This window comes from Amblyomma maculatum, chromosome 1, assembly GCF_055883805.1.
Source record: "Amblyomma maculatum isolate TAMU_Amacu chromosome 1, ASM5588380v1, whole genome shotgun sequence".
Classification (NCBI taxonomy): Eukaryota; Metazoa; Arthropoda; class Arachnida; order Ixodida; family Ixodidae; genus Amblyomma; species Amblyomma maculatum.
Genome location: NC_139344.1, coordinates 289,819,752 through 289,844,444, shown reverse-complemented (window position 1 = coordinate 289,844,444; position 24,693 = coordinate 289,819,752). Strand labels below are relative to the sequence as shown.

The following is a 24,693-nucleotide window of genomic DNA, read 5'->3' as shown; positions in this document are numbered from 1 at the left end:
TGAAAAAGTGTAGAACGTCAGCAGCGGTAGCAGTGTTCATTCACGGAAAATGTTCAGATCGTCTACCTTACTTATGCGATAGATCGTGCCGTTCTGCTCCTTCCTAGCCAGAATAGCGCCGTTTGATGTCCACAAGAAGGACCACTTTTTTTTCCTTCTTGAGCTTATGCGCCTTTGAAAAAAGGTCTTTGTTGTCGGAGGAGAGATGCTCATTGACATAAACGGGAGCATCGTGCGCTTCAGGGAAACCCAGGCATGTCGTGGTAGGGTGCGTTTTCCGAGCCTTGGCAAGGAATTCCGCCTACTTGTTTCGCGAGAGGAAATGAACAATTATGTTTTTTTTTTTCATTCTTGTTGCGGGTGGGAACTTTCTGCACTGTATCTAGATCCTCTACGTTCACGGGGCAGTCAAGCTCACTGCCGAGAGCCTCAACCATCTTGGTGCAATCCTCGCCCTGCGTCACTGGGACACCTCCGATTTCAAGGTTGCTCAGGCGCGAATATTGTTCCAGGTGGGCAACCTTGCGCACGAGGACCTCATTGCTCTCTAAGAGTCTCTTGTTTTTGGCAGCAAGACCGGCGTTCCGATATTTTATGGTTTCAAACTCATCGCTCATGAATTATAGAGATTTTTTGAACTCAACGACCTCATTTTGAAGTTCCTTGATGACATCAACACTACATAAGGCCATGGAAGATTTTACAGTAACAAGAGCATTAGTGAGCGTTTGAAGGTTTGCTTCAAAAAACAATTTACTTCTAGTTCCTTAGCGACAACAGCAACAGTTGGAGCCATAACGCAAGGAGCGATCTGAGACTTGCAGCCCAAAATTGGTATGTGCTGAAAAATGAGTACAAAGATATGCCTTTTACCTGGGCAAAAGATAGTTTGCTGGTTAGCACAGGAAGCCAGCCAGACCACAGACACAGATCGCTCCCCGCTAAATGACTTGAGACGCCGATGGGAGCCAGCTTAAGTAGCAGCCAGGCAGAGCTTCCGGTGGCGCTGAGCAGCAGCGGTGACACTTGCGTATGCTGACGCTGGCAGTCCGAATGCACGTGCAACAGTGTTGCGCGTTCCCGCAGCCACGGACTCAGTTGATGCGCAAGATGGGAAGCGCGCAGCAGGACAATCTCGCCAAAAGATGGGTTGCTGGTTAGCACAGCAAGCCAGCCAGACCGCAGTCACAGATCGCTTCCCGCTAAATGACTTGAGACGCCGATGAGAGCCAGCTTAAGTAGCAGCCAGACAGAGCTTGCGGTGGCGCTGAGCAGCAGCGGTGACACTTGCGTATGCTGGCGCTGGCCGTTCGAATGCACGTGCAACAGTGTTGCGCGTTCCCGCAGCCACGGACTCAGTTGATGCGCAAGATGCGAAGCTTGCAGCAGGACAATCTGGGCAAAAGATGGGTTGCTGGTTAGCACAGGAAGCCAGCCAGACCGCAGTCACAGATCGCTTCCCGCTAAATGACTTGAGACGCCGATGAGAGCCAGCTTAATTAGCAGCCAGACAGAGTTTGCGGTGGCGCTGAGCAGCAGCGGTGACACTTGCGTATGCTGACGCTGGCCGTCCGAATGCACGTGCAGCAGTGTTGCGCGTTCCCGCAGCCACGCACTCAGTTGATGCGCAAGATGCGAAGCTTGCAGCAGGGCAATCTGGGCAAACGATGGGTTGCTTGTTAGCACAGGAAGCCAGCCAGACCGCAGTCACAGATCGCTCCCCGCTAAATGACTTGAGACACCGATGGGAGCCAGCTTAAGTAGCAGCCAGACAGAGTTTGCGGTGGCGCTGAGCAGCAGCGGTGACACTTGCGTATGCTGACGCTGGCCGTCTGAATGCACGTGCAGCAGTGTTGCGCGTTCCCGCAGCCACGCACTCAGTTGATGCGCAAGATGCGAAGCTTGCAGCAGGGCAATCTGGGCAAACGATGGGTTGCTTGTTAGCACAGGAAGCCAGCCAGACCGCAGTCACAGATCGCTCCCCGCTAAATGACTTGAGACACCGATGGGAGCCAGCTTAAGTAGCAGCCAGGCAGAGCTTGCGGTGGCGCTGAGCAGCAGCGGTGACACTTGCGTATGCTGACGCTGGCAGTCCGAATGCAGGTGCAACAGTGTTGCGCGTTCCCGCCGCCACAGACTCAGTTGATGCTCAAGATGCGAAGAGTGCAGCAGAACAATCTGGGCAAAAGATGGGTTGCTGGTTAGCACAGGAAGCCAGCCAGACCGCAGTCACAGATCGCTTCCCGCTACATGACTTGAGACGCCGATGAGAGCCAGCTTACGTACAGCCAGGCAGAGCTTAGGTGGCGCTGAGTAGCAGCGGTGACACATGCGTATGCTGACGCTTGCAGTCCTAATGCCCGTGCAACAGTGTTGCGCGTTCCCGCAGCCACAGACTCAGTTGATGCGCAAAATGCGAAGAGTGCAGCAGAACAATCTGGGCAAAAGAGGTGTTGCTGGTTAGCAGAGGAAGCCAGCCAGACCGCAGTCACACATCGCTCCCCGCTAAATGACTTGAGACGCCGATGAGAGCCAGCTTAAGTAGCGCGCCAGGCAGAGCTTGCGGTGGCGCTGAGCAGCAGCGGTGACACTTGCGTATGCTGACGCTGGCAGTCCGAATGCACGTGCAACTGTGCTGCGCGTTCCCGCAGCCACGGACTCAGTTGATGCGCAAGATGCGAAGCGTGCAGCAGGACAAACTGGGCAAAAGATGGGTTGCTGGTTAGCACAGGAAGCCAGCCAAACCGCAGTCATAGATCGCTCCCCGCTAAAAGTTCCTCGAAGACTTCCGCTATCGATGCTTCCCATTGAAAAGGCACTTCTGCCTATGTAAGCTGCGTCAAAGGTTCGGTGAAGCGCAAAAAAGTCTCGACGAATCGTCGGTAATACGCGCACAGCTTTATCAGCGGCTTGTGGAAACTGCGATCGCTGCTGTTTTCTGTGGGTAGGGGTGAACTCCCTCCATGATGACGAGATGACTCAGAAACAAGATCTCATCGTAGGCGAAGAGGCGAAGTGGCACTTCTCTGCTTTCAACGTTAAATGCGACAACTTGATTGCGTCAAGTACTGTTCGAAGCCTTCTCAAACGGTCTTCAAATTTTTTAAAGAAGACAACAACTTCGTCTGAGTAGAATTTGTGACCTCAAGCCAGCCAAGACGGTATCCATTACATGCTGCAACGTCGCTGGTACAGAGTAGAGACCGAATAGCATTACCGTAAATTTGAAGAGGCCGTCTGGACTGATGAACGCCGTCTTCTCGCGGTCTCTTTCGTCGACCTCAATTTGCCAGTACCCGCTCTAAAGATCCATCGACGAGAAATACTTAGCGTTACAGAGCCGGTCCAGTGTGTCGTCGAAGCGGGGATGCGGACAGACATCCTTTTTCATTATGCTATTCAAGCGGCGGTAATCAACGCAGAGGCGAACTGTGCCGTCTTTCTTCTTCACCAAAACGACTGGTGCCGCCCAGGGGCAGTTCGATGACTGGATTACGTCATCACGCAGCATTTCCTCAACTTGATCGCGTATGGCCTGGCGTTCTCGCGGCGATACATGGTAGTGGATTTGACGTACCGGTCGAGCGTGTTCGTCCGTGATGATGCGGTGCTTCGCCAACGGAGTTCGCCGGACCTTCGACGCTGAAGAAAAGCACTCGCTGTAGCTTTCAAAACGAGTGAGAGCGAATCCGGTCTTCCATGTCTCAGGGGAGCTCTGGGTTGATGTCGAAAATGGGCTGCTTGGCTCGGCTGGGTGCATCGTCTTTAAGTTGGCTTGGGAGGACGATAACTTCTCGGGTGTTCGCTAGCTCGTCAAGGAAAGCAATAGTAATGTCCTTGTTCAGGTGCCGGCATTCTTCAATGAAGTTCGTGTCCAGCACTTGAGTTTCTCCATGACGGAAACGGGCGACGCCTCTTGCGCCTCCCAGTCCGCTCTCCAAAAGCAACTGTATGTTTCCTTCGGTGAAACCTTCTGCAGTTTCGATGTCGCTGGTAACCACGGAGACGAAGATGCCTGATCGGAGCGTTGCACGCAATACTTCGTCAAGGACGTTTAGAGTGACGTGTTGCGTCGAAGTCGTCGTGGAAGGCGTGGCTTTGTCCGTGGAGACCTTGATGAGCTTTCAGCAGAGGTTGTTGATGGTCTGAGGCTGTTGAACGTTACCTTAGTCTTCTGCATATTTATTTTCAATCCTACCTTTCTACGTTTCCCGTCTAGGTCACCAATCATTCTTTGCAGTTCATCTCCGGAGTTACTTAGCAAGGCAATGCCATCAACAAATTGCAGATTACTGAGGTATACTCCATCTACCCTTATCCCTAACCACTCCCATTTCAAGTCTCTGAATACTTCCTGTGAGTGAGCAAACTGGGAATAGTACTAGGGAGATCACGTGTCTCCTTGCCTAACACCTTTCTTTATGGGAATTTTGTTACCTTCATTAGGCAGAACTAAGGGTGCTCGGGAAGGAACAGCAGTTTTCGTGAGGTAGCGAAGCGCTGGAAGTAGTCGGCGAATATGTATACTTAGGACAGGTAGTAACCGCAGATTCGGATCATGAAAAGGAAATAACAAGAAGAATAAGATTGAGATGGAGCGCATTTGGCAAGCACTCGCAAATTATGACTAGCAGCTTACCGGTATCGATCAAGAAGAAAGTCTACAACAGTTGCATCTTACCTGTACTCACCTATGGGGCTGAAACGTGGAGGCTAACCAAGAGGGTTCTACTTAAGTTGAGGACAACGCAGAGGGCTATGGAACGAAAAATGGTAGGGGTAACATTAAGAGATAGGAAGCGTGCAGAGTGGGTCAGAGAAATAACTCAAGTTACTGACATTCTAATGGAAATTAAAAAGAAGAAATGAGCATGGTAAGGACATGTAGTGCAAAGAGAGGATAACTGATGGTCGCTAAGGGTAACACACTGGATTCCAAGGGAAGGAAAGCGTAGCAGGGGGCGGCAGAACGTTAGGTGGGCGGATGAGGTTAAGACGTTCGCAGGGGTCAAGTTGATGCAGCTAGTACACAACCGGGTCAATTGGAGAAATATGGGGGAGGCCCTGCAGTGGGCATAGTCATGCTGATGATGATGATGATGTCCCGATGCTAATTCAAAAAGTCCATACCAAAAATCACGTTGCGGGAGCACTGCTGCAAGACCACGTGGCTCGTTGGGTAAGTGCGTCGATTCACTGTCACCCTTGCGGTGCATTGCCCGGATGGCGTAGTAAGGCTACCACCAGAGGTGCGGATCAGCGGGCCATCCCAAGTGGTCGTCACTTTCGCGAGCTGGGCGACGAACGTTCCTCTTATAACAGAATAGTCGGCTCCGGTGTCCACCAAGGCGGTTACCGTACGACGATCGACAGCAACTTCGAGGTCACTTGTTCTTGTACTCGTATTACATGCTGGCTTCGGTGTTCGATCTTTGCTTCTTCGTGGGATGAGGTCGCGACCGGGGCTCACCGTTGTCACTTGGCTGCCCGGGGGCGTCAACTTGGAGTCTGGTCGTGTGGTCGTGGATGTTGCCGTCGCACGTAGCGGCGGTGTCACTTTGAAGTCTGGGCGCGGGATCGTCGAGGGCGTCTTCCTAAGGAGCGTCTGCGTAATAGAGGCGTTGGTCATTTGTCGGCGGCGGAGGATCTTCGTTAGTTCACCGTATAGCAACCTCACCTCCAAAGGTTGCTGCCTTTAGCTTCCCCTACGGGGGCTAAGGTACTTTCCTCGAACGTAACTGTGGCCCGGCGACGGAAATCGGGCGCTGTATGGCGATGGGGAGCGGTACCGACGGTTTGGTGCACTCTGCCCTGCGCAAGTAGGCGTCGATTCCCTGCGGTTGTTCACCTGGACGGGGTCGTAGGGCGTTGATGGCGAGGCCGCGCAGGCCGGTGAATCTGTAAGGGCAGTGGCGTAGAATGTGTCCTGCCTCACCACAATGGAAGTACAGTGCGCAGTTGTTGGAAGTCCTCCGGGCGTCGCATTTCCTTTGACTTGGAGCTCGTTGATAGGCTTGGCGGGGGGGGGGGGGGGGGGGTAAAGGGGCGGCGTTCAGATGGAGCTTATTCGTGTCGAGGGGGTTTGGTGGGTGCAAGACGACGCAAGGCAGCAGCATAGTTCTTCGCTGCTGCTTCTTTCAATGGAGGGACGCCGAGTGCCTGCTGGACTTCTTCACGCACGACGTCCGCAAGCGTAGCTATTTGGGACTGTTGGGACGATGGCAGGAGTCGTCGTAATTCTTCGCCGGATAGTATCGCGGGTAAGCTTTGGCGGATCATCTCCGCATGTCGGTGAGCCGTCATAGTGGCCTGTGGGGAAGACTTTGAGTGACCGGTTATACTGGCGGGTCCTTGCTTCCAACGTCTTCTCTACACTCGCTGCTTCCTGGCAGAATTCCCCCACTGTCTTTGGCGGCAGGCGCACAGGACCAGAAAAGAGTTTGTCTTTTACACCGCGCATCAGGAAGGTTACCTTGTTCTCCTCGGTCATGTCAGGATCGGCGCGGCGGAAAAGACGTTTCATCTCTGCAACGTAAGCAAGGACGGACTCATTAGGGAGTTGAATTCGGGATTAAAGGAGGGCCTGGGCTTTTTTTTTTTCGGACGACATTTTCAAAAGCCGTCAAAACTCTCTCTTAAATGTCTCCCAATCCTTCAATAAAGTCTCCCGATTTTCACACCAAATTTGGGCAGAATATTCAAGAGAAAAGTAGACTTGCCTCAGCTTCGTTTCCTCAGTTCAGGCGTTGTACGTTGACACGCGCTTAAACAGGTCGAGCCAGTCACCCGCGTCATTGGAAGCAGGAGGGCTCACGGGGCTGGACGAAAACCAAAGGCGGTTTCTGTTCAACAGGTGCCATCGTCGGGGGTACGTCACGCTACCGAAATTCAGCACCTCCACCAGATGACGCGTAGTGGTGACAATGCCGTTGGCAACAAATGAGGAGACTTGACATTTGCAGGAATCAACTCTTTATTGGGCTGACTTGCGCCCGCAAAAGAACTAAGCGATTCGCGGTGGCGATAACAGCAATCGTGCTCGCTGGTCGTCGAACAAAGAATGCATGTCGCACCTGTCTACGCTCAATTTATAGGCGACGAAGAAACGTCTAGGTAAAGCCGCAACCGGTGACTAGCATAACCTGGAACATTGTAGGAACAAATGAGACTGACTAGAATCTTCGAGGTACAGCTCGATGCATCTTGCGCGACAAAGGAAATGATAGCATCGTCTCGGAACGCCAGGCATGAATAAACAAACAACACAGAATTGATCTATATATATTGCAATGTGTCTTTGTTTCGAGACAACCAATGATAAGGCCATTCGATGGTAGGGCAAACAATTGTCATCGTAATTCTTTCCCGACTTGTCCAAGCCTCGTTCCGCTTACGTCGTATTTGATCTCGGCTTTCGCCGCGCGCCATATAAATGCATGATGCGGCTTTTCTGGAACACCTCCTTCAAGAGTAGGTTTCTAGGAAGTATGCTACGGGTCTACAAAAGTGAACTGCAGTGCTGGCGGGATTTAACGCAAGGCACAAATAAGTGAAACAAATAGACGCTCTGCTTTATTTAAGCCACACTGCTGCGCGATACGCGTCGCGACACAGGAAGAAAGTAAATCTTGGAAAAGGTGACCCTCCATTCACTTGAGTCTTTGAAACACTCTGGAGATCGTAAAGCGATCTGAGCGCAGCGTCGGCGAGCGAAACGTGTTCAGGCTGCAAAAGCACTAACGGATGAGAACCAGCAACGTTCAAAGGAAAACATGTTATATTGTCAACAGGAAATTCAAGAGGCAATAGTTACGTTTGAGGGTTATCAAGTCTTAGAGGTGAATATCAACTGCGCTACTATACGCGTTCTTTCAACTCAGATATTGCCAATTCAACTTTCGCATTTTATTCAACTGAAGTCAACGTAAGCGAAAACGAAAACCATTTATGGGCAGCCTAAATGTGTACACTGAAGTCTGTCGAGTGGCGTTTTATTGTACTAGTGAATAGTGAGAGCGAGCACTGACTCCGTCTGCAGTAGCACATGCTAAAGTGACCCCAAAACATTTAACATGTCAGACATGTAAAACCCTCTCGCATGTCAATCCGGCAGTAACAGCTCCTTCAACGGTTAACACTTTAGTGCGTTACAGGGACACTGCAGCGCTTTTTGCAAAAATTGGGCTTTAAGCAGCTTTTTAATGCCGCGAACTTAAATATGAAATTGAAATTAGTAGAAAAAAAGCAAAAATAGCCTTCTTTTTTAGTGTAAACACGCAGCAGGCGCCATGGGGCTCACCACTGGTCGCATTGCCGCCTGCGATTGGTCGAGACGTCGCGTGACGACGTTTTGAGGACCGGGAGAGCTGCCGATGCAGCTCTGTCATTGCGCTGCATGCTATTCGCAGTTCTCCGTGGTGTTTTGAATGTGATTATGGCAGGCTATTTCCACCCGAGCGACCTTTGGGGGTTGCATCACATGTATGGGTACCAAATGCGCCCACAAACGCAGCACTTCCCCTGTGGAGAGCGGAGGTCAGCCGTCAGCTTATACCGAATTTGCATGAAAACGTGCTGTGGTATAGAGTAAGAAATTTTGAAAAGAAGTGTGTGTCATTATTAGCAGAAACTACATGGCCCTCAACGAAAAATTGGCGCGCATATTCTTGAGAAGAAAGGGCAGCGAACAATGCACCTGCCGAATACCACCATCACACGCCTCCTGCCCGAAAGATTGCTCTGAAAAAAAGGAGTGGTGTACCAAATTCCTGCTGTCAGTGCCAGGCTTTGTACGTTGGGTAAACGAAGAATGGCATGGAAATGATGAAGCTGCCATATGACAAAAATGTGAGGGAAGCGCGGTTGCCCAGCTCTGCGAGGCACGTGAGACAGTGATGGAGCTGTTGGGCAAAACCGCGCAGAATGCTCCTTTAGCCTAGACCCGTTCAGCAGACGTAGAGAACCCTTTTCGCAAGGTATAAGAGCAGTGAGTGTGCTGGAAGGCAAGACCGCCGTCGTGCCTTCATGGGAAAATCATGCTTTGAAACTTGTTTTCCGTTGGTTTCATTTCTCACTTAATTTCCCAAACATTGCAAAAATATGTGTATAAGGTAACTATTATTCATGACGAGGCACCAACGGGTGGAAAATCATGAGGCGACATATCTGAACTTCGATGATTGCTTGCTTGGAGGCATTAAGCCAAACCTCGCTCAGTGCGTACTAGACATTGGATGGGCCCATACGCAACTGTGCAGCACACACATGATCTAATAATGCTCTCGTAGGGGTTCCTCGAGCATGTCAGGCACATGCCGTGCCCGAGACAACTCCCCAAAGCCGTCATAACGTGAGCTCGCAAAGTCATCAGCCCGTGCGGCTGTTGAGTTGTGCGATGGTTAGCGTAAAGCTGTAGCGTGTATCCTTGCGCAAGAAAGCAAGACACGCAAGTACGCCGCAGATGCTGTCTGCCGGTCCCATCGGAAGATTGCACTCCGTGAACTGATCACATACACATGGGACCTGAACCATCAAAGGAATTGCTATCAGAAGTGAAAGCCCTCCATTTTCCTCGTTTAACAGACGCGGTTCTTTGGAATGGTGACTGACAAGGGTAGTTTGAGCGAGAAAATGGAAGGAACCGCGACATGGTTCAGGCATGCCTTTTTGACAACACCCCGTAAAAATCACGTTAGGAACAAGCTCTGCACGCAATCACACTCACGAAGATGCTTCGAAAAGAACACGTTTCCTTTGGTCGGCTTGATTTTATCTCTTTCCCAGCAGCGTCCCATTGTGCCGCGTGAATTTGGCATTGCGAGAAACGATGGAAGACGACATCATCGTGCCCACAGCTGTTCGTGCATTCGAAAGCATGCATGTTGTATCGGGTTTTGCACTTCCACAACGCACCCAAGACGAGGAACAGGGCACGCCGAAAGCTCCCTTCGTTGGCTCTGAATGCCTCCTCAAAGTGATGTCACGACGGAAGGAGAAGCGAGGTTTCTCTCTCCGCTTTCCTCCTCTGTTAGCAGTCGCACGGGAGATTTGAATGACGCGTTTTCAATCGTGTATTGCGCCGGTTTTTTATGCATGATCAAAAAATAACTTCACAGACGTGATAAAATATCTACTTACAAAACTAGAATACATTTCAAAACCGCCTCAGTGTCCCTTTAATGCAATGCAGCGAACGAAATGCGCAGCCTACGAAGCGGAAGACGTATCCTGTCCTGAGAGCAATAAAAGATCAAGGTCGAATTCAAAACCCGTGCAGGGATACGTCTGAAGTGCCAGTGTGCATTCATAGCACACAAGCTGTGACATTTCTGGGCGGCGCCACCATTAGAGCACTTTGCGCGCGCTCACGCCTAGAGTCTTGTTAATACTACAAACCCAACAAAATGCGAAAACATATAACAGCCCACATTCTACGCAGGCATTTGCAAAGAAAAAAAGAAACGCGACCACAAGAACCGCCACTGCCTTCTGCAACAGGATTTGTCCACTAAACAGGGTGCGGCGACCGAGAGTATACTAAATACACTCGTTTTAACTAGGAAAAAGAAAAAGTTCCGAGAGGACTGCAGAATCGGCAGTGGACAAATGCGATAGCCTGAGCGTTTGTTCTGCACTCAGTGCATCGCGTGCCCCGCGTTGAACGCATGCAGACAGCGTTCCGTTGAACGCATCAAAGTTCACCGGCGTTCAATGGTTTACAGGAAAGGAAAGGCGCAGGATCAGTCACTCGCGGAAATTTGCTGACAAATCTTGCGGACAAATCTCGTCGAAGCGAGATTTTCATCATGAGCCTAAATTCGCCTTAACAATTGGTTCACCGGAATGCACAGTATCTGTCACACTAGTTTCTGTGAACACTTAAAGTGTTTTTGGCCACCATGAAGTCCACATGCCAGCGACCAGATTTTTGCGTTATGGGGCAAGCTTTCCTTTTAATAATCGCATTGTTTTGCGCTTATGATACTTGATAGTTGTTTTATCTTTTAAATGCAGACCAAAGGAATACCCAAGCGTTCGGGTGTTCATATAGTTCCTGAGAAAGTCGCAAGCGCTTGCGTCGAGCACGTCAAAAGGCGAAGAAAGGAGAAAAGCGAAATTGCCGCCAACTGAGAGTGTTCGGATTTACAATGTTTCATATAGAGTTGTAAAACTGTCGTAGTTGTGACACACAGTGACCTATTACGAAGGACGGCGGGGTTCGTCAAAATATAACAAATGCCCCAGTCTAAATGTTGCTAACCTTTTAAAGCAGACAGTGTCCCAGCCCCATATTTTCGTTATGCGACGTTAAATAATTAGCGGGTACTAATGACCTAACTTTATAATTATTAATTAAAAACTATGTGTAAATTCAGAACTTGTAGGTAATTTTAACAAAAAAAAGTAACTGCAGTGTTTGCAAAAAGTTGCAATTTACGCAGCTCTGTTCGAGCTATCACCTAACCAGCCGCTGGCGTACTTGGTTGGCCACAGAGAAGAGCTCTCCAGAGGTAATCGGACTCCCTCCCCTGAGCCTGGGACCGCTGTCACAGGGCAGCTTTTTTAAAGCATGTCAGCGAAGGTCTCGTTTCTGAAAAATCTGGACTGGTTGCAAGGGCCGTCCTATCACACGGTACTTAAATTGAATAAAAGCGCTTAAATTGTGACTCTAAGGTCTCAGTATGACTCAAGCGTCAATGTGGCAAGTGATAAATTATTTCTACTGAAATGAAAATGTCAGTGACGTGGGAATTAAACAATTGCGAGTCGGACACATTACCCTACAGGCCATCGAGGCATTTGGGTTAGACTCGGTTAATCGCATCCGTTGTGAATATTGTGGTAAATAAAAAAAAAATTAAAGGTTTGGCGCCGTAGCCACTGCATGACATCTCTACCTTACGTCGCGTCTCTAGCGCTCCTTTTCGGTTTTTATACGGAAAAAAGCCTTGGATTTCCCCGCGCTTCAGAAAAGAGTTCGTTTCAGATACTGATATGGCATCCTTTCGCACCCGACGTTTAAATCCCCGTTAAGATAAACCACTCACGCACGGTAATTAAAAGGTTAATTAGTGGATTTGGTCTATTAGCTGCATAATGAATATTCGTGGCTCGGCGATGTCAGCGGCTGCACTCGTCGCTTGCTGCCGACACTGTCGCCTCGTCGGTGCTCGTACATGCTTCAAACCGCTCCTAAAAATCGAACTTCGGATCTATGGCTGATGCGAACGATGTTATGGTGCAGGCCAACGGTAGCTTTAATCCCTACTGCTGCTAGAACACACCGCTCGCCAGATTGAATCATGGAGTCCGTGTTTACGTCATGGTTTGGGTCATTTAGCCTCTATGGTGTCATAAGGGAAAACTGAGTTTGAGTCACAGGGCGGGGAAGAAAAAAAACTCAGCTTTAAATCGAAATGTCTCAGCAATAACTGCCTCATTTTTTCCCGCGCAAGTGACAGTCACAACATCTCCGACTGTCGGAGAGCTGTCGTCAGTGTCTTTATAAGGCAGAACGTTGTCCTCGGAATTTTTATTATGCTAGATATCTTTTTAAGGCAGGTAAAATCTACTGTACGTAAACGGTAGCTTGACAAAAGCATTTCAGTCAGCTGTTTCTGAACTCAGTCTACTTGAATTTGATCCTGAAGCCTGTAAGTGAAGGTTATGTAAGTAGGCTTTACTAATTTAAAGTACGGAGTACGAAAGCAATACTGCAGATGGTTAGGTTACCGAACTGTCAATCATGGGCATTAATTTGTCTTGTGAAAGGGGAGGGGCAAATATGGTACATCGCATTGGGGGTGGAGAAACATCTCCTCCCCCCCGACCCCCCTCACACACGCGTACACACAAACATACACACACACGCACTTCACACACATGCTTCATACTGCTTCTTGTTGCAGTTGTATTACTTCAGCCGTACACGTTTCGGCAGACACCCTGCCGCTTTCAAGAGCAGCTTGGAAAAGCCAGTGCTCCTGCCGATATATATATATATAAAGGAAAGAAGCCAACAGTCGGCGAGGCCAAGGAAAGCGTTGGGGATGGTACTTTTATGTCTTTTTTTTAATGTTTGCTTAGATAATCACAGAAATTAGTAATGTAATCTGTTTAGGGGAAAGATAATTAAACACAAAGTAGAAGAAAAAACAACGTGCCGATGGTGGGATAACCCACGACCTCCGAATATCGCGTCCGGTGCTCTTCCAACTGAGCTACATCGGCCGCTGTCCCCCCTGCTACTTGCTTGGGTATTTATGTTGTCTGTATACGAACCATGAGGGTGTTCTATATATATATATATATATATATATATATATATATATATATATATATATATATATATATATATATATATATATATATAAGTGAAAAATTGCTTAATACTGTTTCCAAGTTTATTTGGAGTCGACGTTTGGCACCAGCCCTGCCTTTCTGAAGTATTGAGAAAGGCAGGGCGCCTGCCGAAACGTCGACTCCGAATAAACTTGGAAACAGTATTAAGCAATTTTTGAAGCAAGCAAACAGGATGAAGCAATATATATATATATATATATATATATATATATATATATATATATAGATAATTAAGAACTGAATTGAAAATGACTGCACCTAGCAATAAGAAAAGATACCGGATGGATAAAAAGTTCAACCGTCATTTGCGTTCTCCCATGAAATTTCCAGAACTAGCGAATTTCTTTCATTTAATCTCTCTTCAACCCTGTGACCAAACAGAAGAAACCTTTGCAAGCATTTAGAAGGCTTTGGATACTGCAAAAGATGAAATATAACTAAATTCAGCAAATTATAAGTAGACGTTTTGAAGCCTACTTCTCAAGTGGAAGCCATAAGGACTCTATGGAATCAAAACAAGAGGTAATTTTTAATGTAGTTTATATTTTAATTTAGGCAACTCAATACTTTTTAGTGCCTGATATTTACGAAGTACTTAGAGTAGATTTTGGGAGATATCGATAAAAAAAATCTCGAAGATGCGTTAATTTTTGAAATTCGAATCAAATCTGTTTATTTTTTGTATTTTTAAATTTTGACCGATTTCGATATAATGTGGAGAAAGAGCTCGCAATTCTAGAGCTTCAAAGTTCCCTAGGAATAAATGAAAAGGTCTGGATACTTCAGTCGAAACGTTTCAGTGGCAACACTTTATTGAATCGTGCCAGAATATAGTGTTGAATACAGGACAAGCGCTCAGTTTTATATTTATTCGTATAATTTAAAACCACATAATGCAACACTTTTTAGTCCGTAATATTTCTTTGGTACTGAGAATTTTTGAGAGGGAGTTTAACTAAAATCGAGGGTGTTTTTTTTTTTTTTATTTTGGAGTTGTTCCCCTTTTATCTGTTTTCAAATTTCGGGCAATTTTGATTCTTTGTGGGGAGTACACCTAGCGGTCTAGAGCTGAAAGGTTTGTCTCAAATTGAGAACATAATCTGCATAATGAATAGAAAAAGGTTTAGCGCAAACAATTTAGGGCGTCACTTAAGTATGTAAGGTTGAAAATCGACATTTTTGCAGCGCTTCGCTCCTGAAGTAAAGTTTGCGATTTTTTACTAAATCCACTGCAACAACAAAGCAGGTTTGTTAGAGTTACCCAAAAAGTAAATGTTGCATAAATGTGGTGAGTAAAAAATCATAAATTACAAAATTTTAATGCACGAGCAGTAGGGCTCCAAACTTGCAACATTTTGAAATATCAAAAATGGAGTTTTCCACCTCTAGTGGCATACAATTTTTTTTTCGAGAAACCTACTGCATATCTTGCCTATCTTTATGCTGAGCTTTGCTTCAGAGTGAAGTGGTTTTCATTAAGCTCTGGAGGGAGTTATCCTATTCAATGTTTCCTGTCAACGTGCTGTACCTGTTAGTAGTCCTTTATTGCGGTCGTTAAGCCCGCCGCGTAGGCCCAGTGGTTAGTGCACTCGACTGCTGAGTCTATGGATTCGGCATCGAATCCCGGCGGCCGCTTTTTGATGGAGGCAAAAAGCAAGGCGCGATGTGCTGAGCGATGTAACTGCAGGCTAAAGAAGCCCAGGTAGTCGAAATTTCCGGAACCTTCCACTGCGACTAAGTCGCTTTGGGACGTTAAACCGTATAAGGAATGCTTTATCGTATGTTTATAAAAATTATTTATTGAAATGTGGTGACATCGAATAAAATAGCGGCCCACATACAACGGAAAAGGAAATGCTTCAGCAAATATTTTTCCGTCAAAACACCCTGGCATTGTCAGTCATGACATTCTGGCAAAATACGGTTCTTTCGAAAAAAAAAGGTTGTTTATAGAATTAAAAGTCTTGAAAATGAGATAGCAATGGTCAATACTTTAAAAACTGAAGTGCAGGACCTGAAGTCGACTAACTGGAAGCCACCGTTTGATACCTGCGAAATAAAACTTGGAAAACAGGGGTCGTACGAACAACCTACTTAAATAAGAGAATGAACAATCATCTTACGGACAAAAGGAAATTTTTAGTGCGAAGTAAGGAGTAGCAGTAAACAGCATTGAAAGGTGCCACAGAATAGGCTGAAATAAAAAAAAAGAGAATCGCCCGGTCATCCATCCATCAAGTTGCAAGTACTGTTCAATAAGAATCCGTGAAGCCATACAAAAGTTATAGAAAAACGCATCTCTGGAAAAGAGCAACGGTGTCAAAGTTAAGTTGGCTTTTGATAAATTGAGCATTGACGGTGATATGTTTGGATGAGATAATGCAAGAACACTCGGTGTAAACTCGCGAGGAATCGAAAGTTACACCCAAAAGGGCTGTCAACCAAGCTGGTGAACTTGAAGGCATGCTGGGCTCACGTGACGCGGACGTAGCCGCGCTTACGGAGCGAAATATCTGAGAATGAATTCGTTCCTAAATATTATGAAGTTTTTCTTACCGACCGCGATAGAAGAGGAGTGGCAATCTTGCGACGTTTTAGAATGCTCAAGGAATTGAATGTAACTCTTGGTGTTTTTTATAGGCCTCCAAGCTCTTACAAAGCATATTTACAAAGCCATGCAAAAACAGACGATCGACTAACACTGGCTGGTGATTCCAACTTACCTAACATTGATTAGCAGACTTTTTCAACCTGCTCTTCCCATAATTCTGATAATACATACACGAAATTTTGTTCGCATTTGATTTGCTTCAAGTCGTAAATAATTTTACAAGACTGCAAAGTGCCGTAGGATCAATTCTAGATTTATTTTTTGTAATCGGTGTCATCCGCAATTTCGTAATCGGTGACGTCACTGTAACGATTCCTCAAAGCAGCATCCCACGTGTTTCCAGGAGCGTCTTCACTACCCGAACCGATCTGCGTGGGGAAGAAGCTGGAAAGAGCGAATAAAAGCTCTCCCCGGTAGCGATGTGTGCGGTCTGCTTTCTGGGCGCCTCTTCTCAGGGGTCCCTCGCATCTTGAGGATCGACTCCATAACAGTCACAAAGGGGATAATTGGTCACACAGCTGTACTTCGTACTTTGTCCAATGTGTGCCCAAAGGGTGTCCAATCCTTTTCACGTGCTGACGGTGAGTTTATTGTGGACATGCTTCATATATGTTCTGGTAATTATAATCAAACAGTGGCGGTAGTGTGAATTAAAGTTTATGGCTCTCCGATTGTATTCATCGTTTTGTTGCCTAAATGAAAAAAAAAACAAAAATATGTGTACCGTAATCTATGCATTTCTCGGCAGACGTTACGCTTACAGCAAAGGCTTAAAAGAATAAAAAGAATTTGAGCAGAAACTTATCGTTAAAACTATTCGTGGAAGAAATTTCAGTACAACTTAAGCAGAAAATAATTTGTGACAAAGAAAGATATTAAGAAACTTTGCTGCCTTCGTTCATCAGAACGTCGCACGAGAAATTATGGCGTCAGATAATACCAAAATCCTCTCTCACGAATGAATTCATAGTAAACGGGAAGTTTGCACGTGATAAGGGTGTGTTTCGTTCGCGTTCAACAAATTCTTCCGATGTGTATTTATAGAGGACAATATAGGGTTCTCCTCAACTTTTCTGTATAGCTTCCTGCCATATCTGAGGACGTTATAACGAAGAATGGTGTTTTTCAATTTGCTCTTGAACCTCGATGTTAAAAAATCACCAGGTCCCGATGATATACCAAACGCTTTTTTGAAGCGCTGTGCAGAGTGGTGCGCGAAATACTTATCAGTTGTATTCGCCAGGTCTCTACGTGAATGTTTACTGATTGACAGCCGCGATAAAACATTTGCACAAAACCGAAAAAAAAAAAACGCACATCGAGAACTACCGACCAATTTCACTACTGTCGACATCATGTAAAATTTTAGAACTTCATAATTCATAAATACTTATTAGGTTTCTTGGAAGAGCACAAGGTACTTAGATTTTCAGCATGGTTTCTGGCCTAGGTTTTCTATAAGCACGCAGTTAGTTGAGGCTAGTCGATTAAACAGGGAAGCAAACAGATGCCACATTTATAGCTTTTCTGAAACCATTCGACAAGGTATCCCGTAACAAACTAATGCATAAATTCAGTTATTATATAAAAACCGACCAGAAACTTACATGGATAAAGGCATACGTCTCGAACAGGTGTCAGTTTGTAACTCTAAACAGCATTTCATCTCGCAGTGCCAGGGTTGTGTCTGTCGTTCCCCAGGTACCCGTATTTTGCCCACTTTTATTTATATTATTTATTAATGATATTGTTGCAGGTTTTTCAGTCCTTGTGAAGCTGTACGCGCATGACTGTATTCTGTACAAAGAGATATTTTAAGTTCATTGCCAGATGTGTTTAAATAATCTAGTAAAAGTGATTGAGTGGTATAACGAACGGCAGATGTGTGCTACTTAAACAGAAATTTTTGATGAAAATTACACATAAGAAAAGGCCTCTTCAGTTTGTGTTTGGTACTAAAACATATTCGTTAATAAAGGTAACAGAGTATAAATACTTGGGCCTATAGATTACTAACAGCCTTCATGACCAAAACACATAGATACTGTTTGCAGCAAATTCAATGTGTAAAATCTTTTTCTTGAGGCGTTTACTGAAGACTGCCCCCACTAGCGTTCGTCTATAAGCGTACAATTCCCTCATATGGCCGCTGTTAGAATATTCCGTAATTATCTGGGACGCTTTCACGTTAACCAACGTTTTCAAGCTACAGCAAATACAGCACAAGGTTGTTAGGTTTGAGTTTAACTTATACGGCTGTGCGCATCTGTCAGTGAGCTAGGGGAACGCAGCGAACTGCCCCAGTGAATGAGCACAATCGTATCTGCCAAGTGAAGTTTGTCTTTCTGCTCGTAAAGGTCACTTAATGTTAATGCGTCTAATTATTGAGGCGAAAGTCTTTATTCCTCATTGTTGTCGCCAGCAAAAGTGTCACGCTTTTGCGGCGGCTCTGATTGGTCGAGACGGCATGACGTCATGGTCTCGACCAATCACAGAGCACCACCGCAGTATGCGCGAATGCGTGCCTTACATGGCCATATGCCCATCAATGAGCGATTATTAGACAATGAGTAATTAATTAAGTGCTAAATACTCATTAATGAATAAATAACAATTCATGAATAATTGAATAATAACTACTAGTTAGATTTATTGTGTAAGTAATTAATTACTAATTAATGCCGCGCGCCCGGTAAAATCAACCACACAAGAATAAACGTAGCACAACTGCGAAGATACAAGGAGCGCGATCTCGTCGCTGCCAAGCAGAATTCACTGATTAATTGCACTCGCAGAATGTGCAAGAGCAGTCGTTCGCTTTACTCGTAGCAGCATTCATCGCTACTCGCGCAACAGTCGCGTAGCAGAATGCAGCACTCAGGCTTTCGCCTTTCATCATTTTAGTCGCAAAAGTGTCCTCGAATTTTTCTGCTTACTCCTCAGGTTATAATACGAGACAAAGGCATGCACTGACATAACCCCCTTGAACACGCAAAGTAACTGCTTTAAATTGTCTTTTTTTTTTTTTTTTTTTTTTTTTGCGAGGACCATCACGGAATGGAGCAAACTTAACAGCGAGACTGTTACCCAGAATTCTGTATTAATGTTTGAAAAGTGTTATGAATGTTATGAATTTGAGATGTGTTTTTGGTCGATTTCTCACCCTGCTATGATCTGTACTAGATAGTAGTATCCATAAGTAAATGAAAATAAACCAAGTGTTCCGTAAGTCGCAGACAGCCAGCGCTTCCAACGAAACTCGCTGGCCAGGCGAACGACCGGCGGTTAGTTCGACAGGCTGCACAAACGAAGGGGGCCTTGAACTACGTGTCTTCACTGCTTTCTTTCGTATAATATTGCTCAATAAAAGCTCCGCCTTTGGCTGTCGGTGGCCTGTCCTTCACTTCACGGCTGGCGCTTTCCACATTCCGAATGAACCAGCTCGCACACAATCACGCGTTTCAATTTTCATATTTTCTCGCCTCTCTTTAAATGCCGCCAAAAAAGGCTCTCGTAGGAGACACGGTGGTAGAAAAAGATTACGTTCCTTCATTCAATAAATTTAATTAAAACGGTGCTTAATTATGTTTATCTAATTGGATGTTGTTTAGAAACTGTGAGGAGTGGCACATGGCGGTAAATAATTTACGCCTTGCTTCACCAAGTTGTGGTGTAGCGGTTTTTCCGACACTGGGTTAAAGTTAGCTGAAATGTATGTTACAAACGCGGCCAATAGAACATTCACAACCTAAACGCCCTGTGTCGCTCTTGCCAAAGTCGCCCCAGGCAATAGTTTTGGAACCCAAGAGCGCCAGTGAGGACCTGCCGTTTATTTCACGTATACTTTCTGCTCAAATATTTCAGTCTTGCTAAATGCGTTTGCGATCCGATGCGGCCGATGCTGGCTCATTCAGAAGCGGCCGGCCAGTGAGGAAGGGCTGCCCGTGATCGACTGAATACGGCGACTCGGCTTTCCTCATAGCGGCCAGGAAGTAGGAAGGGTGCGCAATTACCGGGCAGCGGAAAGTCCGCCTTTGCTCACCTTTTCCGCGTCTGCTCCTTCCTAGTGTGGCCCATGATACTAAAATTTAAACGCAACGTCGAGCGCACTGCATGAGGCCTTCCGGGATTGTTTTCACTGGCGTGCACACAAAGCTCACAATAGTTCTTTATTGGCAGAGCTTTTTGTTGTTGTTTTTTCAGTGACAAAGAATCATCTAAAAATGGCTTAGCGCAGCGTACAGGATTCTAGACATTGGGTAGCAAGCATAAAAACGTTTCTGTAAGCTGCTAAGTTCAGTGTGAGCTAGCCTAAAGATTTCTGGTTCAAGATCAAGGTGTATGCAACAGCGCCTCTTCGCTTCGGTTGTAAATAAACCCCACACTGCTTGCGTATGTGGAATGCGGACAAATATTTATAGGGGTGGTTGTTTGCGAAATAAGCAAGTTTCCTTTTTATGGAAGGATTCAAAAGAAAAAATCGGGGAGACAGAAAGCACTTTATTTCAACCTTCAGAGAGCATGGATGATCGGGTGAGACGCAGCTCGCCCTTTCACCGTCATCGCCCCCTAGACGTCGGCCGGAATCAGTTGGCTTCCGGCGGCGGCCTGGGCTTGATGGATGACTTGTTTTGGGGTTTGTTTTTCCCCAGAGCATGTGATTTAGTGCGCTACCCCACCGTCAGTTGCTTGTAGTTCCTTCTAGACATTTTATGAGTTTCATATCACATAACAAACCTTTGCCTAAAACCATGCTAGCCCAATGATGCGGGATCGAGCCGCTTTTCGATGGTGGCGAAAAGCAAGGGGCCAAGATGCACGTTCAGGCGGCCGCGTCTCTCATAGTCGGGACGTCCACAAAGCACGAAGCCATGCTGATGGAAGTAAGAGGATGCGTTACGTTTGATGAAGTTCGAGTTGAAACAATATGTGCTTAGGGATGTTACTTTTGTCTTCGCAGTTGGAAGGCTTTGCCAATTTTCCAATAGAACGTCAGCAGTCGATAGAGAAACATGTGATACAGGATTAAGCGATTTAAAGCCATAGTTTAAAATTCCATCCACGCCGTACTATAGTGGACATTTTAACGCTTTTGCTACTGTTAATTCGAGCCGTGCATCTTTGTTCAGCTGCAGTCAGGGTGCCAAAACAACCGCGGTTGATTAACACTGATGTGAAATAATTGCTAAATGTAGTGGCGCTGCTTTTGTCAGTGATGATATTTCCGGCATCATCATGTAAAGTGATCCGGTTTTTAGTGTAGGTGGGGGGATCATACACCAGGATTTTCTCGGGTGTACAAAATATTGAATCTTATGCCATAAACATCTATGCCTCACTTTGCGGATAGCACTCTTTTTCGAAGCATTTCTTTTCCAGTTCCGGGAGAATGGGCCACATTCAAGCGGTTCAGACCTAGTGAATGCGCTGGGGCGTGTAACCTAGTAGCGTATGTTGGACTGTTGGTATTATAATCATAGGTATACTAATTAATTGTCACCTAATTGAGCGGAATGAAAGGCCATGCTATGGTGGATAACTGTACAGAAGCATCTGCGCGAACAATAGGTGGCGTAGTAGGTCATGCATTATAACCTGGTGCGCAATTGGTAATTGCTGCTGATAATCAGTAATTGTGATTGGTAATTAATGATCGACAATTTTGACTTTTAATTGATAACCGAGATTATGATTGGTAATGAAGCCCGTAACCGCTACGCGTTCTTCTTTTAACGACATAGCTTAAAGGGATACTGCCACGGTCATCCAATATATTACAGTTTTGTAGTCTGGCAGATAATATTGGTCCTCATTATTCTATTTCCGATATTTGAGCTCCTGGACGCGTTCTTTATTTCGAAATAAGTGGCTGAAGTTGACACAACGAAGCTCGTTAACAGCGATCGACATGTTGAAATGCTTAGTGACGTCACAGAGCTGGACAAAATGTTACAAGTAGAGTAGCCTGGGATACCCTGCTGCGAAGCGCGAACCCTGCGATCCAGCACCGCACCGTCCATCTGGCGGAAGAGGCCGCAACAAGCCAAGGGCTACCTGCCAGCTTCGCGGGCGCACGACTCCCCGTCTTTCCCGGTACGCGAATCGGGGGTGGGGAGGAGGACGCCCATTTTCAATGGAATTAAAAGTTGTGCAACCAACCAACCACCCAACGGCCACCACATCGTCTGCCAAGGTCAATGCAACAGGTCGTGCTACTTGGAAGAAAACGCGTGCAGCTGCCTATTGCCAGCGGCATCAACTCGATGATGATAATGAACGATGCAAAGGGCCCCTGCGAACTGTGTGGCAAAATATTAAAACATTAAAAATAAGATATCTGCAAAGGACGGGAAAGTAAATATACTATTCACGCGCAGAAATGATGCAGATTTCGTTTCTTGAGTAAGAAAGAACGTGCAATATTCATAATAATATTTTAACTTGCTTTTAGCGACCTCCCTTGGCAATTAGTATCCGCTGCGTACCCGAAGCTCAGATATGGCTCAGACCGAAGCTTTTTCACACGCGGGGTGTCATGGGCCCCGATTCAACGTTCAACGTTGTGTGCTGCTTGCAAAGTGAGTTATCAGTGTCAAACAGTCAGTATTTCGTTCTGCTGGTTGTGGTAGAGCTTTACAGCAAGACGAAGACTGCGCGTGCCCGATGAGAAACTGATTGCTGTTGCATGTGCGCATTTGCGGACGGTAGGACAACGCACGCGTCACAGCTCGGCCTCCCAGGCACGTTGCAAAAATGGCGGCTTGTTTTACGGATGCACGTCTGCGCGAGCGGTGTCTCGCTGTATCTATTTTAATTGAACAGTGAAGGTGAGATGTTATTGCCCCCAAAGACGCGTGTTACATTGTGTAAAGCCTTCCGTTCCGCGCTCCCTTTTCGGCGTATTCTGCTTACTGCGTCGTATTACCGCACTAACGTTCGCTGAATGTGCTTTAGCTGGTATCACAGGGATGTTCCTGTTGTCAGTGGGATATTTCTCACGAATATGTTAAATGCCGAAGTTGTAAATTCGTAGCCTCACATTGACTCCTTTCAGTGGCAAATGAAGCGCGAGTAAAATATGGGAATCGTGAACAGGGCGAGATTTATTGGAGCGAAGCTATATCGTAGATATTTTCACTTCTCAGACGCATTAACTTCTAAATACTAGCAATCCCAATTTGAATTGCTTACCTAAGCTCTTACAGGTTGGCGTTCTAGCGCTAGCGTTAGTTATTCCGTTCGTTTGTTTTTGTTGTTCTTTGACGCTGATATGTACTTTGTTTGTTAGCAAGATCTTTTACCCTTTTATAACCTCACCGCGTCTCGTTTGGAGACCTACGCTCAGGTCATTTTGTTATCACGAGGATTTCATGAAGACCGTGACGAATGAGCGGTGGTCGCTTTCCTACACTTAAAGATTTGCATTGTCGTGAAGCGTCTATGTAAGTAATCGTAAATTAATATAGCCCGGCTTTCTATGCAGCACAGCTTCACTCATTTATGCCATCAGTGAAATCCCTCAAGCCATGTGATTCTTATCCCTTGCCGAATTCACTTGAAGGTCATTTATGTTCAGAAACGTGCCCCTAAGAAATAATCCCCAGAATGCGTTTACATGACGCGCGGCGAATGACTAGGCTAACAACGACGGAGCCAGAACGATGCCATGAAAAGATGGTTGAAGATGCTGTAACGTTTCAGTTAACGTAAAACTTGACAGTAGAAATCCATGTAAAATAAAGTTGGCTGAACAGTTACGGTGTCCATTTTTCCACCTTATTCAAGAATCGTTCTGCCTCCGTCGTCGTTCGTCTTGCTTTAGTCGAAAAGTAAAAAAAAAATCCCCACCAATAATACGTCACTGTGACGTCACGAGCTTTTGTGCCGTCACAGCGTCACTCGTTCGCTTTGCCGCACAGTTCGCAGGGGGTACCAAGAAACTAAAGCTGCGCTCAGAGTCGACACGCAGGCTTCTAAGGGAGTTACGCTCATTCTACCATGTCTGTGCCGATAGCCTGCCCATACACTGTACTGTGTTCACGCTTGCTAACATCACCCCCAATAAATGTACTCACTATGTTTCTGAAAACAGAGCACCAATTGCAGTAAAGCGCGATTTAGTTCTTGCCCAGGCATCGGCGCGACCGCCATTGTCCGATGGCAACACTACCCTCACCGCCGTAAAGCCGTGCCTTCCGCGCGAACCGTCCGCGCCCAGCGATACGTCGGATCCCTTGCTCCAGTGTCAGAAAAGAATGCTAAAATATTTTTTCTTGTAATAATAATTGGGCCTCGAAAAAGGAATTTCAAAAACGAATGCTTCTTGTGAAGCGCCGACCCATACGGTGGGAGTTTTTGTTCACAGCCGGTGCAGTCCCCATGTTCTTGTACGCTATGAAGGCGTCGCCGGAAGTAATCATTTCCTTTACTACGAAACAGTGGAGCGACGAATAGGGAGAAGCGCGGGCGCCGTTTCTGTAAGCTTGCGGCATCCGGTGCTTTAAGCCTCATGATCTTATCGCCCACTTTCATGATGCGGCTGACGCCAGAGCTGAGCCTGACAACGAGCAGTGTAAAAAATGCTGCTAAGACGGGGTGTCTCGATGTAGAGCGCGCTATTCACTCTGTTGACCTGTCGGGCGGTACCCGAGGATTGTACAAAAGCGCCGTCGATGGCACCATATACATTGCGCATTTTGTGCGTTGGTTTTGAGACGTGT

At 46.2% G+C, this 24,693-nt stretch overlaps 1 protein-coding gene across 1 annotated transcript in view; it reads left to right on the top strand.

The window, feature by feature from the left end:
* Positions 1-205: 205 nt before the first annotated feature.
* LOC146206780 (uncharacterized) overlaps positions 206-24,693 on the top strand; it is a 77,564-nt gene continuing 53,076 nt past the window's right edge. The window contains exons 1-3 of the mRNA XM_084575621.1: positions 206-268; positions 387-512; positions 1,348-1,417. Coding sequence (XP_084431747.1) covers positions 206-268; positions 387-512; positions 1,348-1,417 — 259 coding nt within the window. The remainder of the gene's footprint in view (positions 269-386; positions 513-1,347; positions 1,418-24,693) is intronic.